Below are 18,706 nucleotides of genomic sequence, written 5' to 3'. Positions count from 1 at the left end.
TTCAGAAAATAAACAATGATTGGTTAAGGGAGGTTGGAAGGAGAGCGCTGCAGGTACCTTAGACTTTATCCTGAAAAGGGCGTGTCTAGCAGGCCACTTGAATTCACATGCAATGGCCTGATTGGCTAACTTCAGCACTAACTGACTCAGAAATGATGCAACACATTGAATTTTTTTCTTAAAAATCATTTCTCAACACAACCTATCTTGCAACACCATTACAAGGTTTTCTGACTGTTTCTGACCACCTTGTGTAACCATTAGCGTTTCAACTTTACAAATGAAATTTTCATTCTTGACTAGACTTTATCTTGTGCGATAAATGAAAGTTTCATTTTAATGTAAGGATAAATGTCATGATGTATGTATATGGAGGTTAGAAATATCCAGTATTTTACCATTATGAATGAGGCACCATTTTGGTGAATGTTATATGCCACATTCCAAGAGCATGGACTGTTCTCCACTGAAACAAATATGTCCAAATGCTTACCGACTACCAACTAATGGCTCTTTCCTCAACACACTGTGGATTAGGTAATTCCTTCATCACTGAGATAGCACACCACCTCACTGCTACTATGTACAAGGTTGTTCAAATGAGACTGTCTTCATCTACTTGAATGGGCCCAATGCATGAGGTGATAGGGCTTGTTTCCTGTATCCTTCGCGTTTAGCCAGCGATTTAAGGATTCCCTACGCATCTTGAGTATATCTATCTCTGGACATCAGCTGACCTATCTACCTACAGAAACTATTGCTGAATAAATTACTTCAGTCATGGTAATCAAGGTATAGGCAAATTTTCCTCTAGACTGGATGTGCGCTGCGTGACAAATTGATGTGTCATTGAACATTTGTAGGATAAATTGTTTGACTTGCTTTTTCATTTAACATTAAATCAATGTAAACAGAGGTCAACAAATATCTTAAAAACTAATATACTTTTTGAAAAACCCATTAGGGCAGCCATGAAAACATTTGTAACAAACATAAATAATTTTTAGTCTACTGTCAAAGCTTGGAGTCCAGGCCTCCAGAATCAACACACATCAAACTTGCACTGAGAACAAAGCTGGCTGTTTAAAAAAAAAAAAAGGAAAACTATACTTCTGGGAACATTCTGTGTTGTTCATCCTGAAGTAGGAATCATATAATCTACGATCAAGAATCTAATAATTCATATCACAAACTGTACGACAGAAATCCAGTGCCTTAAAAAGTCCCCTAAATGCACTTCACAAAAGGACAATGGCAATACAGAGAGAACATGAGTGCCTACTAAAGATTTCTGTCTCCATTCCAGATACATTCCGGCTAAAAAAAAAAATCTTAAAAACAATTTGTGCCGAAGCTCTACCATACTTGCCCGCATAAGTAATATGGACACATTTCTATATAATTCTCTGATTAAACGCAGCTTCAGCCCTCCTGAAGTTGTGTGTTTCAGCCTCTAAGAACCTATTATGTAATCACTGCAGAAAGATTTTACTGAATGATTCCATCTGCATGCATATTATTAAAGACATTTGCAGTTGTTCCTTTTTTACCACTTAAGAAAATAATGGCTTGAAAAATAATTGCATAAAGGTGGTCTTCACTTGTATCTGGAACACTTAAAAACAAACCTACCTCTCTCTCTCTCTCTCTCTCTCTCTCTCTCTCTCTCTCTCCCACACACACACACACACACACACACACACACACACACACACACACACACAAGCAGTAGCAGCAGCTACTCAGCCAAGGCATATGAGACACACAGTCTGATGAGGAAAGGAAACATCAATGTGGGTTGACTACAAGCACTTAACGACCAAAATTCATATTTCTAATAAACTAATCATAAAACTAATCTATATGTGACAGAAAAAAAAAGAAAACACAGAACAGCACTACATGTCAAACGATTTTGGCATAAGCGAATTTGGGAGGGGGCTGGGAGGGCAAGTGTTCTGTACCTGGAGGAGGGCAACCAGAGTGTTCACGTCTTCCAGCTGCCGTCGTAGGTCCGAAGCGCCCTGGGAGTGGCACCTTGCACTGTTACTCTCCGTGTAGCTGGACGGCATCGACTCATCAATATAAAAGTCTGTTGTGGTGAACTCTTGTTGCTGGAGCTGACTCTGGTGCTGGGCAGATGAGGGCGAACAGGGGGAAGGTGCTGGTGAAGGCGAGGGTGTGGGAAGGGTGTGAGCGCTGCCAGCACTCTCACATCGGACACCAACCTCCAGCGTGGCAACTCGTTCGAGAGCAGCTGCCGAACCACTTTCCCCTTCATGTCCCTGTTCTGCGCTCGGCTCACAATGAATGGCGGCTCCGGTAACAGGCCGCGTCTGCCGTGTGTCAAATCCCAAATCCACAGGGCTCTGGCCGACTTTTTCAAACTCTTCAGTGTCCGTCTCGGACTCAAAACCCCTAAAAATGTTATTTGAGATCATAGAAATCAATTTCTTCCACAAAGTAAAATATAATTAAAGAACATGGCAACCCAAATGTTCATCTCCTTTCCTAAAATGCCCTGTTACAAATAAGCATATCCCTAAAAAGAATCAAGCCACAATTAATATGAAATCTTTACTGAAACACTTTGCACAAAATCACAAATTACCAATAGTATACACTACATTACCAGCAAACACATACCACTGACAACCACAAAAAGAGTACAACGATTGAGTAGAGTAAAATTAAATGCTATATTTTCCCAAATTCACACACTCATGAAAACAATGCTACAGTGTAACCCTGTGGAATCATTAGACGTTTGTGTACAGACTTTTATCAACATCAGAATTATGGCACAGATGGTGGCAGTAATGACTAAAATGGTGACTGACATGGAACTCTCAGTCATCAGTGCCCACTCATGAACAAACAATGGAAAAGTCCACATTGAAATATGAATAATAATAATAATAATAATAATAATAATAATAATAACAATAATAAGAACTAAAAGAAAAATATAGACAAAGACTAACAAAAATACTGAAAACAGAATTGACAGCAAGAAACAAGACAAAAGCTATAAATACTTATGCTATACCAATATTGACCTACTCATTTGGAGAAGTGAAATGGAGTAACACAGACCTAGAAGCACTCAATACACTTACACGATCACAATGCCACAAATATAGAATACATCACATACATTCAGCAACTGAAAGATTCACATTAAGCAGAAAGGAAGGAGGAAGGGGATTTATCGACATAAAAAACCTACATAATGGACAGGTAGACAATTTAAGAAAATTCTTTCTAGAACGAGCAGAAACTAGCAAAATACACAAAGCAATCACTCATATAAATACATCGGCTACACCACTGCAATTTCATAACCACTTCTACAACCCTTTAGATCACATAACATCAACAGATACGAAGAAAGTAAATTGGAAAAAGAAAACACTACATGGCAAGCACCCGTATCATCTAACACAGCCACACATCGATCAAGACGCATCCAACACATGGCTAAGAAAAGGCAATATATACAGTGAGACGGAAGGATTCATGATTGCAATACAGGATCAAACAATAAACACCAGATATTACAGCAAGCATATTATTAAAGATCCCAATACCACAACAGATAAATGCAGACTTTGCAAACAACAAATAAAAACAGTAGATCACATCACATCACAAGTGGATGTACAATACTAGCAAATACAGAATACCCCATAAGACATGACAATGTAGCAAAAATAATACATCAACAGCTTGCCTTACAACATAAACTTATAAAACAACATGTTCCCACATACAAGTATGCACCACAAAATGTACTGGAGAACGATGAATACAAATTATACTGGAACAGAACCATTATAACAGATAAAACAACACCACATAACAAACCTGACATCATACTCACCAATAAAAAGAAGAAATTAACACAACTAATCGAAATATCCATATCCAATACAACAAATATAAAAAGAAAACAGGAGAAAAAAATTGAAAAATACATCCATCTGGCTGAGGAAGTCAAGGACATGTGGCATCAGGATAAAGTTGACATTATACCAATTATACTATCAACTACAGGAGTCATACCACACAATATCCACCAGTACAACAATGCAATACAGCTACATCCAAACTTATATATACAACTACAGAAATCTGTAATTATTGACACTTGTTCAATTACCCGAAAGTTCCTAAATGCAATGTAACATATGTGTTGTTGTTGTTGTTGTTGTTGTTGTTGTTGTGGTCTTCAGTCCTGAGACTGGTTTGATGCAGCTCTCCATGCTACTCTATCCTGTGCAAGCTACTTCATCTCCCAGTACCTACTGCAACCTCCACGATGCCCTCCAATACTAAATTGGTGATCCCTTGATGCCTCAGAACATGTCCTACCAACCGATCCCTTCTTCTGGTCAAGTTGTGCCACAAACTCCTCTTCTCCCCAATCCTATTCAGTACCTCCTCATTAGTTATGTGATCTACCCATCTAATCTTCAGCATTCTTCTGTAGCACCACATTTCGAAAGCTTCTATTCTCTTCTTGTCCAAACTATTTACCGTCCATGTTTCACTTCCATACATGGCTACACTACATACAAATACTTTCAGAAATGACTTCCTGACACTTAAATCGATACTCGATGTTAACAAATTTCTCTTCTTCAGAAACGCTTTCCTTGCCATGGCCAGTCTATATTTTATATCCTCTCTACTTCGACCATCATCGGTTATTTTGCTCCCCAAATAGCAAAACGCCTTTACTACTTTAAGTGTCTCATTTCCTAATCTAACACCCTCAACATTACCCGACTTAATTCGACTACATTCCATTATCCTCGTTTTGCTTTTGTTTATGTTCATCTTATATCCTCCCTTCAAGACACCATTCATTCTGTTCAACTGCTCTTCCAAGTCCTTTGCTGTCTCTGACAGAATTACAATGTCATCGGCGAACCTCAAAGTTTTTATTTCTTCTCCATGGATTTTAATACCTACTCCGAATTTTTCTTTTGTTTCCTTTACTGCTTGCTCAATATACAGATTGAATAACATCGGGGAGAGGCTACAACCCTGTCTTACTCCCTTCCCAACCGCTGCTTCCCTTTCATGTCCCTCGACTCTTATAACTGCCATCTGGTTTCTGTACAAATTGTATACCGTACAGTTAAAAGGAAGTCACGCTTGATCAAGGTCCGCGTCACCTTCCATTTTTAACCAGACATAACGTCTGAGACAAGAAAGAAACAATAATAATCATATAAAAGGCATAGATTTCACCATGAAGATGACATATTGAGTTGTAGACAGGCACAATGGAAGGACTGTTACAAACTGAGCTTCAGCCAAAGCCTTTTTATTAAAAAAACACAAAACACTATCATGCACACATGACCACTGTCATGTGTGCGTGAGGCGTGCTTGCCCGAGTGAATGCGTATACATTTTCCTTTTCCTTTGTGAAGAAGGCTTTGGCTGATACATCAATGTGTAACAGTCTTTTCGTTGTGTCTGTCTGCATCTCAACGTGTCATCTTCACGGTGAGTAGCAATCTGTCCTCCTCATAATATCTTTCATGAACAAAGCTATTTGAAGTTACTTACAATTAACATCAAAGAACAGGGGTCGGGTAATCTACTATGTAGTAGGAAGTTGGCACACACTTCAGAAAAAGCTGTGATTACCTCTGGGGAAAGAATGGCAGGATTGTTCTTTCTAGAAACAAAAGTAAACAGCTCACTTTGTAACTGACTCTTTGTATTATCTGATCCAGACATATTTTTGTACGACCAACAGTAGGATGAACATAAGAGATGTCATACTACTTTCAGTCTACACAGATATGTTTATGCTGCAAACATTATCAACAGAAAGCAGTTAAAACCTACAGCATTTTTACAAGTCTAAGAAACTTATGTACTACTATAAGAAACATACAAAAAGTGATACTTCTCTAGCTTGCTGTCTAACACACAATGGTTTACTACCATGTGGATTACAACTTGCACAAAATTCACAACACAAGCAGCAGCAGTAAGGTAGCCCAGATTTACCCAGCCTGTATACAATCAACACAATGTAATACACAATAAAGGACTTCAGTATTTCTGGAATCAATGTTAAATTTGTTCCTCTTAATTCAGTAGCTGTAAGAGCTGAACACTACCTAGCAATTAGGCGAATCAGTGGCCACCATCTGTATTTATTTATTTTTATATATAAATCTACTTCTGTGGCTCCAGCAAAAATTTTGACACAGCTTCAAGGATCCTATGCACTGTTATACAGCTGCCAATGTGTCTTGTCAGATGGGAAAACGCACTGAATGGGGAAAGTTTCCATTGAAACAATCTGCACAGATTAACATATACTCCACTTTTACCACAAAGAGTACTAAGCACAGGCCATTCTACTCTGATAAATTTTTTGAGTGAAATCGGGATTATAAAATACCAAATATATTAATGTACTCTGCATACCATTATTTAAAACAGGTTATACAAACCACAGTATCAAAATTTAGCAACATCTCGAGAAATTACAATTTCTTGCAAAACTGTAGAAAACTACAATACATAAACAACCCATACCTTTCTTTATTGTTACATACAATCACATTAATTTGACTAATGCTAAAGTGATCACGTACAATGGCTAGCCTCAACTTTGCAAGAAACTAAACATCATGATTTGATAAAGAGTGTGATTAGTTCCAACTTATATTTAATCTGTGTGTGTGGGGGGGGGAGGGGGGGGGGGTTAAGTAATAGATGGTGAGTAAATAAAGTATAATTTCAATAGCTTCTGCTCCCACAACAAACTATTTACAATGTTACTGGAACTACATATTTTTTTATAAATTAACTTAACATACCTGTCAGGTTCCTTAACTGCAGCAGGTTCCTGAAGAGATATAGGACTAGAAGAATGCACCCTCACAACAGTATCAGCATCTCCCGTCTGGAGTAGAGTTGGATCCAAATTACTTGCAAGACCGGCATCAGTTACAACTTTCACCTATGCAAAACAATAAAAGAGAATCATACAACATTTATATTGCTAGCATTGCTACAAGACACCAACACCCTGCCTTATAAAATCAAAATCAGATTTAGTATCAAATTTAGATTTTCTTTTAACAGATTACTATGATTTATTATAATAAATTGTGATGACTTACTCAATCTATTAAGAGTGACATGTATCCAAAAGTTACACAATTCCAATTCATTGTATGTGTAAGCAATTTCTTAAGTAACTCCACTTTGTGACTAAGTTTGAAGCAAATAATAAAAGTTACTCTCAGATGCCTTTCACACATGAAATGTGAGATGACCTGGTGGTGGAGCAGGGTGGTAGAGTGAGAAGGGTGAATATACAGGGTGTCCCAGAAGGAATGGTCAACATTCAGGGCTAACAGGAACAATCATCTGAAGCAAAAAACTTCATACAGACTTATGCCTTATTTCGAATGGTATCCGAGACAGAGCACATTTAATGTATCTTGTCATTTATTTTCTGTAGCATTCAACACTAGCTGTCTAACACGTCATTGCCGGGGTATCCGTTCTGTTTTCTATCAGAAACAAAGACAAAAAATGAACTGTATTTGTAGTATAATATCCCTGACAGTTTCTGTTTGCTGGACGCAGCTGCTTCGCATGTCTACAACATGATTTTGTAAATGTCTCTACGGCAATATCTCTTCATAGCTCTAAAGATGCCAACTGTTTATACCTACAGCCATTTGCACTTTGCAGGTGACAGCTGTCAAAAGTACATCCAGGTGTCAGAAATTTCCTTAAGCTGACTCAACTGTAGGAGAGTCTTCATAGTAAAGAGTAACTGTACTAGAACTTTATGCATACTGCAGCATTTTTTCAAACAGCTCATTGTTTATGATGTGATACCATCTGAGCAATGTTAGGTAGGTGGTTCTTACCTCGACAGCAACTGTTGCCAGACCGTAAGCGATATGTGTACCAAGTTTGGTTGAAACAAACACACACACACACACACACACACACACACACACCTATAATACATAATATGGATATTGTCAGGTTTACACTTGTACACTGTTGGTTAACATCAAAACATGAATCCCACTGTCAACTTCAATTCTTGTGTGCACAATTGGGAGAACATACAGTGTTGCTTATCCGAGTGACACCATAACGAGGGCAGCAGCGTTCATGTGTCCAATCAGTTCTTCTCTCATTTACTCTTTCGTTCATACACCTCTGACTTCATCCTACCCCATAAACAAATATTTAATGGTGTTCGGTCTGGTGATCTTGGGTTAAATATATTCTATCTTGAAACTCATTCAGAATTGGGCATATGTCCATATTAAACTTTTAATCTCAAATGAGCATTTCTGTCGTGTATCTGAATACTGACCTCCAAGAGATGCCTGTATATGGAAGACCTAAGTGTTTGGATCATACTGTAATGTCCCTTCCCCAGTCAGTCGTAACCTTTTATGGGCATGTCCTTGATGAATAAAACGTCATTATTCCATTGCACAAACAATTCTCCTTGCAACTGTAGACTTCACTGTTCTGTTCACTTCATAGTGCTATAAATTTCAGAGTCTTGCTAAAGATGCAGGAAGTTGTCAACTCCCGTAAAATATATTTATTGGTCTTCCAGAACTTTATCATAAATGTTCTCTGGCTCCTATTCTACATCCTGTATCTAGCAGTATACTAAAACCATAGAAACGTAAGTTCAATCAGGGACAGCCTGAGCTACTGCCGCAGCAGGCAATAAAACAAAGTTTGACTTTTAACTGTACTCACATGATTAACATTATTTCTTAGCAAAACAACATAATCAACACAAATGAACAGACAGCCACCTGGTACGAGTGTGTCCATAATAAAACTTTAAAAAGCTAGTACTTTTTTCCAGATTTTAATATTTATGCTTACTAGTCTGTCTTCAAGGGCAGTGTCTTCCTTTTCTTCAGTTTTCATTGTACCAGAGACTGATTTAGACAGGAAAAACTGTGTAATTGCACCAAGATCAGGAAGTGAGAGAGAGATATTCAGTTCTGGTAACTCATTCTTTAAGCGATCAACATCATCTACCGTTAGCTGAAAATAAGCACTGTAATAAGAAACAGCAATTTTCTAAAAACATCAACATTTCTTTTATCAATTGCACAGCACAATTACCTTTGGAAGACCAGAATCAAAAACAGATGGTGCTTGGGTTGCAAATGAGGGGGGCATGTCCTCCATTCCAGGGAAAAGTGTATTTAAAAAGTGGCCCTCAAATTGTCTCTGGAATTCCTGTCTTCTTGCTACTTCATCATTGTATACAGTCAGCAACTGACATGCCAGATCACTTGCCCACTAATGAACATAAAAATTTAATATTTAAAAAATTATTATTAATAATATACTGCTTATATTACCAACTATAAATGTGATAGTTTCACCTTCTTCCACCCTGTAAACTTTTATCTTAACACATACATAATGAAAATAAAGCAGCTGAAACTGCTGTTCCAAAAGATTAAAAAGCAATTACTTGGCGACACAAAGGCTAGATACAAACTGTAACAAATAGCTTGATTTTTCAGAAATGCACGACTCATCATACACTTCCGTCAATTGGCAATGGATTTCAATCGGTGCAGCGCCGTTTGCATTCAAAAACTGAATAACTGCGTGCAATTTGCACTTGGCGGTAACATCCAACGGGAGCTCCTCTCTCAACGGCCGCCAAGTCAAGACTGAGCACCTCAGCGTGGCGGTTGCGTGTTTACACACAGTGCGTGAAGCACTCTTAATACAGTGTGACCAACTGCCACACAGAGTTCTGTACATATAAAAAAATAGGAGACCTTACTTTTGGGATTACCCTCGTATGTTGTGCGGCAATTACATAAAGACCGTACAAGACACAATTTATCAGTTATGGGTTTCAGTAAAACATGATACACATCTTTTGATTCTGGACCAATACTGGGAAAAAGAACAATATAAGGGAGGGTCACAATTGCCAGATAGTATTAAGCTATTAACAAGTTGTCATCAATCTAATACAACACCCATGCTTAACACTGACTTTGTCAAATTTAGAAGTGTCATGAAAACTGATGTAATAAGAACTCTACATTTCTCCAAGAACCAGAAGTTTGTGCTATTATTTTTGTCATTATTCTAGTTGTTTAGTGCCATTACTGTCACAATCAAGGGCTTTTTCATCCACAATTGTGCATAATGATGCAAATAAACACTGGAACCAAGTGAATAAATGTAAGTAATTGCTCATATAAACAGTTGCCATGAGGGTCAAACAGAAAGTCGTAAAGCATGTATGACAGTTGTGCATGACTGTCGAGAGGTTGATTGAATTTTTTTGTTTGTGTGTGCAAGGAGTGCAGACTAAGAAACAAAGTGATACTTCAAGCATGATGAAGTTATATAACTGACAGACTGAAGTACAAGCAATAAAAAGATACACTATCAGAATACAAAATTCTAAATTATATCCAAATATCTATACACTTATACTCAATGAGAGAAAAACAGTGGGAAACAACACAAAATGAGAAAATAAAAAACAAAATGTAAAAGGGATGAACAAATGTGTGGACAGAAGGGGGGAACGGGAGGAACGACGACTTGATGTAGCAAGAATTAAATGCCAGGTGAGAAAGAGGAAAAAAATTAGGAACACCAGCCTTAGCTACTGGAAAATAGATTCCAGGTAGTTAGATAAAGGGGTAGAGTCTTCAGGTAACATAAATCCAACATCAGAGGCATGCCACATACAACTAATACACTAGTAGGGGCATGTCACAGATATAAGTGAAACATGTACATGTTGCCAGTACACTACTTGCGAAAGGTGAAGCTCGTGAACAAAAGCACATCTGGAAACGCCAAGGTTTCTTTAAAATTGCAAACTCTTTTGATATGTTGCATTTCACACAGTTTCATCAGCATCAGGGGTGTCCCTCCCATGCACAGCAATCATCAGTACAGGCCAGAAACAGCGTTTTGAATGTCACTTGACCACTGTGAGGTAAACGTGTTATATTTGACAACATTTTCTATAATTTATAGGTCTGTGTCATTACGATATATAGCAACATCAATCAGGATGTACCATTGCATTGCATTGCATTGCATGCGGAATGCAATGGTGCTTTATAGAAGTTGTGAACAGGTGTCGGAAAAGTTACAGATGTTTCGCAGAACAAGAAAACATGACAGAAGGCAGTCTCTTTCCAGAAGAGCAACAATTTTTCAACGAAGTCACTTTCAAGGTAACAAAACTTAAGGGAGCCTATACTCCAGGAACAGTTCCACAACTGTATGTCAGTAACCCATAGTATCTTCATTTTTCATCAGATGATGGGAAATAAGTAACTTCAGCAACTTCTCAAAACAATGTGAACAATCCAAGTTTCAAATGTGAACAATGACTACAGTCAGCTGACTGACTAATCCCTGCACAGATACATCACCAGATTATTTTACATGGAATAACCTTGTTCACAAGCAGCAAGCTTTCATTAGGAGGATTTTCCTTCTATTTCAAGTTGCTGTAGAAGCAAATACATATGTAACAGCAGCAGGAGATCCCTGTGACAGAAACCAGCGGAGCATTACATGTGTTCTGTAAAGACAGGCATGAAATTAGTCAAGATTACTTGAATGCTTTGCTTTACAGGAGCACTGCATTACATTTTTAACTCTTCCACAAAAGGAAGAAATTACCCACCAACCAACAGTGCAAAGCAGTACAATGCCAGTTGTTCTAACAATGCATGACGTATGGTAGAACACTGAATCTGTAAATGGTATTGTTACATTCCTTCCTGGATTTTCCATTGTTTGAATCTGTATTTTAGCAGTCAGCATAGGTGATAACCACCACAACACAATTTTAATTAAAGTGACCACCTTGTCAGTTTTCATTCCTTTCTCATTTTTCAAATGATAATTTTTCATAAGTCTGCATCAGATTTTAAAGAACCTGTTGCCTTGATAACACAGACAAATCAGAAATAACAAGTCAGCATCTGTGAAAGATAGAGGGTTAAAATAATGTACTGGTAGTCATATTTAAACACACCCTCACTCATGAGGTTAAAAAAGCACAGGTGAATAGGAGTTCAAAAAGTGTAGTGGTAGTTTCAAGAAAAGTTCCATATAATGCACAGCAATATTGGAGAGACAATGTGAACAGCAATATTAGAAATATGGTGTGAACCTGCCAACAACAAAGTGCGGGCCAGCAATAACGGACTGTTACAAGACTCCCATTAAAGTCACTTAGTAACTGATGTTTCACCGAGTTGAGTGGCAGGAGCCAGCTGCCATCCAAGCTGTGCTCACTGTGTCGTCGGTTACATGCAGCACCTTGCGAAGTGTGGCTGGCAGCATTGCCCGCCACACTGCAGTCTGTCAATCACAAAGTAATTTTAATTGGGGTACAGAATACAATTCCAGTGTACTCTCATTCCATTCTTCCTGACCACTGGTCACTGACCAGTGTTTGAAGCACTCACTTCCATAATTGCTTCACTATTTTGACTGTTACTGTCATAGCACGAGGACCAAATAAACACACACTTCAACAAAAATTGTGGTAAGTAAACAACTTCTCTAAACATTTTACATGCTTGACATTCTGGGAAAATTTCGTAACACACTTTCATGGTCTTATTATTGCATCCACATGCAGTTGAAACAAATTATTGAGTAATGTGAAGAAGAACAAAAAGAAGCAAAGAGAGGAGGTGGAGAAGGAGGTAGTATTTATCAGAAACTTGAATGGACATTTCAAATAATGTTTATTTGAAACATCACTGAGCTCAGGAGCAGAGCGCATTAAAAAAACATGTAACACACTTTTTTTTGCATAATACCTCAACCCATACTGTGTGTGTCAGACACATATTTTGTTCACATGCAATAATTTTTTGTGGTTAAGTTCTTTTGCTATTAAGTCATATTATTAGGCAGGTTTCATTGCATCAAAAAAGAGAGTATATTCAGCAGTATTAGTAGCAATATTACATACCACAAGGAATGCTTGCGAGAATGTTCGACGGCGTACAACTTCCCCTACAGCCTTAACATACATTTGTGGAGCCAGGTGAATCTGCCGTACTATTTCCAACTGGCGCCTCAACCTCTTCAGGCTTTCATGATAAATCATAAATTTGCTATCCACCTCATATATATGATTTTCAACATACATAACCCATCGCAGCCTGTGGTAAAGGTTTGTGCTAAGTTCCTCTTTTGCACGTGTACATCTTCGCTTTATGTCTCGAAGCTGATGATGATTCTTCAACATAACAAGCATTTGTCGCTTGTGTGATGTGCATAAATCAGGCAATATGGATGGATCACCCAAGTTGCTGGCACGGTTCTGATTTTGCAAAAATGCCTGGAAAAAAATAGTAAAGATGTCAGCGTACATGTGCAGAAAAAGCACTGGTTTTATAAGGGGAGCTATACAGTATATATTTGCTTTGACATTTAAAAACTTGAGTGAGTGAATATATGCCATGTTTAAATACATAAAAGATACTTTACTCCTATTTCATACCTTTATTTCTGTTTTGATCCTGCAAAATTATTTCTTGAAAATTATCAGCCCATTCACAATAAATGCCCTTTTCACTACAGTCTTAGCACAAGAATGAAATGAGAGAGATGACATTAAGTTAAGAATTTGTCTCCAGAACAAAAAGGTCCAAAATATGCTTTCAGAAACTATGTAAATTAATGTCTAACAAGGGGAGGATCCGACACGTGGGTCGCCAATTTTGATCCACTTTTGTAAGGATATTCTATATTGAAAATAAAGACACACATGACCCAGCTTTTTGCTAGTTTTTTAAAAACTCAAGGTTAAAGATAATGACAAAAAATTATATTTTGAATTCTATAAATCAAAAGATCGCCTACAAAAATATTTTTATTAACATCGCATGGGGGTCCAAAGTTAATCATGTTCGAGTTATTAACATTTTTGTGTTTTAATGCTGTACCTTCAGTACCTGTCTCTCAATGCATCTAGCAGAGCAAAGACAATGGTCAAGGCATCAAGAGTACTAAACCATTGGTTCGTGTTCAAATCTTGGTAGTTACTTTTTTTCCCCATTTGATTTTTTTTATCTGATATTATTGTTATAATCTGAATAATTTTCTTTTGTCTTTTATGAAGTACAAAATCAAGTACATATAAATACGCATAATATATAAGCCAAGACACTTGTGTCTTTATTTTCAATACAGACCATCCTCGGGAAACTTGATCATAATCTATGACCCCCATGTAAGGCTCTTCCCTTCAATACCATATTAAGTCAATGTGAGATAATTCCAAATAAAGCAACTTGAATTTTTTTAACAACGTTTTTATTCTCTAGGTAACCTTTTTGGCAAGTGAGATAGACTATTTCCCATATTTTCTGTGCTTGCTATTCCAGTTCTGATTTGTTTTTCTGGTATACCAGTCTAGCAAGTTTGAAAGGCTACTGGAAGGCATATAACTTGTGGTAGCCACTTGATGGCACTCTTATAATCTGAGAATGTTGTTGCAGCACTGACCATGGAGACACATCCATCCTGCTGGCCTACCAGCACTCGAGGCTGCTCTTTAATGCCAGCCAGTCAGTCTTTATTTCACTGCGTTACTGTACTTATCTCAGCATGCATCGTTCTTTGGTGCTGGATTTGCGAAGTCTTAGGTTTTCAATCTCTGTTTACTCAATAAACTCGCTATACCGCCGTGCCACCTCCATTGTGTCTTTCCCTTCTTGTTGGCCACTTGTTTACTCTCTGACAGCTCGCTGTTCATGTCCTCAGCCAGTCTCCACAGATTTGCAAGTCATCCCGGTCTTGTTCGACTAGTCACCATAGTCAGTGTTATTTTTGCACATAATGAATTAAACCATTGCTTGTTTTATAATTCATATTTGTGTTTTTTTTTTTCCCTTGGTAATTCAAACACAAAGTTTATGCTGTCTCTCAGGCAGTTTCTATAATTAATAACAACATCCATATTTTATCTGTTTCTAACTGTGAACAACACACTCACGACAGTAAATAACACGTTAAGCTTGTTCCACTGAAGGGTCGGGTCTCTAAATGAGCCTCTTCATGATTTTGCTTAACATTTAACTTAATGTCTCCATCTCTGTCACCTCAGTTCTGGGCGCTAACTGTGCTCTAAGATTTTTGGTAATTATCAGAGCCCCACATGCATATTCAATACATTTATGTGCAATTATGTCAGCGTATACATCCTTTCCTCCTCTCACCTGATGAATGAAATGCATGAAATAGTGTACAAGATAAATTTCAATATGTAAATCTGTTGGAGTAACAGGTGTTTGCTACTGTTGCAGAATAGCTAACCCTATAAAGCACGTACCAGGTGACAAGGAAGTTTCTGTTCGTCTTGGATGAAGCTCCACATGTCTTTGTTGTCTCAGCATTTGTTAAGTACAGATTTAATGGATCTGACAGCCTTAAGCTTGCAGATCGTGTCTCACAGTACCTTATCATGTCCAATTTGTTTTGTTATTCTGAATTTTACGACTCATTTTGTGCACAATTTTTGTTTGTGATGACCACATCTTCGCGGATTGTGAGAATCTTTACATGTCACAGTTACTGATTCTCAGGGTAAAACTTCCAAATTAGTTCCAGAATTTTGTCTATGGTGCAATTATTAACAGTTTACTTTTATCAATGAATTCTTCTTCAGTTACTTTGCACACTCCACCCAAGGGAACAACCATTTGCTAAACAGGTGCATACTGGCGAAGTTTTTCTTTATTCTTATATTCGTTCTTAATCTCTATGATGTGTGTATATGTGAGTGAATGTTACCACTGAAAAATTCCTCTGATCTTTCCTGCTGGAGTCTCCAAGATGCAGTTGAATATGTAATTTTGTATCTCAACCATGAGTGTTATGAAGAACAGCAACCATCAGCCATTTATTAGTTGTTTAGTTTGTTCAATTGTGTTGAGTAAACGTGATATTTTTAACAGAACACATCCTTATATACTCCCTTGCCAACTCCCATTATATGATCTATTGGTATCCATTGTGCAACAGATGAACATGTCCAAGTGTTAATATTTATTAAACGATCATAAATATGCAGATCCAGCACCTCAATTCATTGAAAAAAAATCAACCATTTTTCTTTCGTGTACATCCAGATACTGTCTTCCCACTTTCCATGTCAATAGGTACCTAATTTTTGTGTGTTCCTCCATCACGAGCACCTATCCCCAACCTGATCCTTCACTTACAGATACGCTTCACCTCATCTGTGTTACCACACATTAATGGACACAGTGAAAAGTCCAATATACTGTGGATTTAAATACAATAGGGTGTAAAAATCTTATTCTACTCTGCACGTGGTGTTCCGTTATATCATTTGCCCCTGTAACCTTCAAGCCTTGCACACAGTAACCAAAAGGGGGAGATCACAAAACTCAACCCTGATTTATCTTACTATTATCATTACATCAAAATTGGCACTGGACAAAACTTAGTGCACGCCACACAGTTAACACTGACAAGCAGTCAAAAAACGGACTGTATAATAATAGTCGACAAAAATCAAAATGAGCACAAATGTGTGTACATCATATGTTATTCAGACTCTCAATTTCTGTGCGCTTGTTATATCACAGAAACGAAAAGCATATTCTGTGAATAATATACTGACTGAAGAATGGTGATACAAAAGCAAGTTTAAAAATGAAAGCTTTGTACCCGATGGAACAACCAGCAGACGACTGAAATGAGAATGAGACAATGAACTTAATGAATGCCTTTTAAAGGTGGTTTTTTAAAACAGCAAAGTGAAGACATGCCACTTTCTGGGCCAATTACTAGAGCACAAGCTGAAAAATTTCACTTTGATATATGTGGCAACAAATTGGTTGCAGCATATGGTTTTCAATGTGGAAATCTCAGCATGTGATGTAGCTGAACAAGCATCAAGAAAGGAGAAGCAAAGTCTTTTAAATGGTGAATCTGCTTTAAAATTTCCTGAAATTCTACCCAAAATAATTGGGAGATGAAAACTTAAATAAACAAGGGTGTAACTGTATGAAGAAACTAACACTTTATTACTGACTTTTCCAGTCAGTGATCGTCAGTGTCAGACATTCAGGAAATAAGATGGATTTCAAAATGAATAGAAACAGAATTGCTATTCTCTCATCATAAATCAATTGGGTAGCAACAATCTGAAACCACACTGCATGGGCAGAAGTAAAAGCCCAAAACGACTGAAGCCATGTAAACATATCCATCGTAGTTCACTTACATGCATTGAAAGAAAGAATCTGGATAACATGCAACATCTTCATGAAGTTATTTCAACAATAGTTTGCTTCATCAGTGAGAAAAGCACCTGCATTCACTTAAACTGAAAGAAGCTTTACTAATATTTTAACACTGCTCATCCACCTGCTGAAATGCTATAGTCAGAAGATGGAGAAAACAAAAACTATGTTCATGTACTAAAGCAAACCTCATTAATTCAGCTTCTGGATTAGGGCACCAAACAAAGCATGAAGGCTTATTATCACCATGAACTGCTTACTTCAATAGTAAAGTCATGTGAGGAAATGGAAATTTTCTTGAAATCTGTAAATCTGAAGACTACCCACTCAGTAGGCCTAACATGGCAAAGCATCAGTCTGATCATTATTAGGAATTTCTTGGAGAATGACTCCAATAAAGAAAATGTAACAGATGAATGTAAAAACGTAGGTTTCAAAAGTAGTGAAGGAGAAGAACAAGAAGAATAATGATCTCAGTGCATGTGACACACTGGATAATATAAACAAAGTGATTATGCAGATGATACAACATGAATCAAAACCATATTCAGTTGTTGCATCTGATGAACAAAAAATAGTACGCATAAAAGATAATGTACGAAATGATCTGCCAAAAAAGCTAACTGAATTCTTTACAAACTAAAAAACCTACAGTAGCTTTTAACATTCTTTAAATTTCAATGCTGTGCAAAACATATTACAGATAACACTGCGTTATGCGCTTTCCCAAAATTTCCATGTGTATGTTGTAACTCCACAGCTCACTCTCTATACACCACAGTTACACTCTTAATGCAGAGGTAAGGCATGTCATCCTCAACCATGTTATACATTCCTGGTATGTAAATAAATACACTGTACCTGTGCCAAATCTGTTTGCTCCTGGACTATTCTTTTGGCCTCAAACATAAGCTGCTCTAGTCCAAAAAGCCTTTCTTCTAAACCTTTTATTTCCTTCATTTCTGTCTTGTTAGCTGCTTCCAAAGCCGCATACATCTCAGTTTTTAGAGCTTCTACAACATGGCTATCAAACTGCAAAAAAAAATAATAAATGACAAGCAATTAAACCTATTCAATTGCCATGCTGTTGCACAAGTTTACATTAAAGTTGAAACACATGTGTGTGTGTATTTATTTTATTTATTGTATGAAAACAACAACAAACAATGAAAAGTACATAAAGCTTAATTTTACATGTATATCTAGTTAATTACTTACATATACTTTAGTTTTACTTTATGGCACAAATTTTATACATATTTTTAAATTGTGAAAATTACTAACTTAATATTACTGACTACTTTGACTGATATAATTGCAAGTTAAGAAAGGCAGATACATTTTATCGTAGTTCAATATCTAATGAC

At 37.2% G+C, this 18,706-nt stretch overlaps 1 protein-coding gene across 3 annotated transcripts in view; it reads right to left on the bottom strand.

Annotated features, from left to right (window-relative positions):
• Nucleotides 1-18,706, bottom strand: part of LOC126262220 (RB1-inducible coiled-coil protein 1) — a 338,326-nt gene that overhangs the window by 95,548 nt on the left and 224,072 nt on the right. For all 3 annotated transcript variants that reach the window (XM_049958658.1, XM_049958657.1, XM_049958659.1), the window contains exons 7-12: nt 18,201-18,371; nt 13,031-13,402; nt 9,163-9,342; nt 8,917-9,081; nt 6,855-6,997; nt 2,229-2,418 (exon numbers count right to left, since the gene is read on the bottom strand). In XM_049958658.1, coding sequence (XP_049814615.1) covers nt 2,229-2,418; nt 6,855-6,997; nt 8,917-9,081; nt 9,163-9,342; nt 13,031-13,402; nt 18,201-18,371 — 1,221 coding nt within the window. The remainder of the gene's footprint in view (nt 1-2,228; nt 2,419-6,854; nt 6,998-8,916; nt 9,082-9,162; nt 9,343-13,030; nt 13,403-18,200; nt 18,372-18,706) is intronic.

This window comes from Schistocerca nitens, chromosome 6, assembly GCF_023898315.1.
Source record: "Schistocerca nitens isolate TAMUIC-IGC-003100 chromosome 6, iqSchNite1.1, whole genome shotgun sequence".
NCBI classification, from domain to species: domain Eukaryota; kingdom Metazoa; phylum Arthropoda; class Insecta; order Orthoptera; family Acrididae; genus Schistocerca; species Schistocerca nitens.
This window is presented reverse-complemented; position numbering and strand designations above follow the sequence as displayed.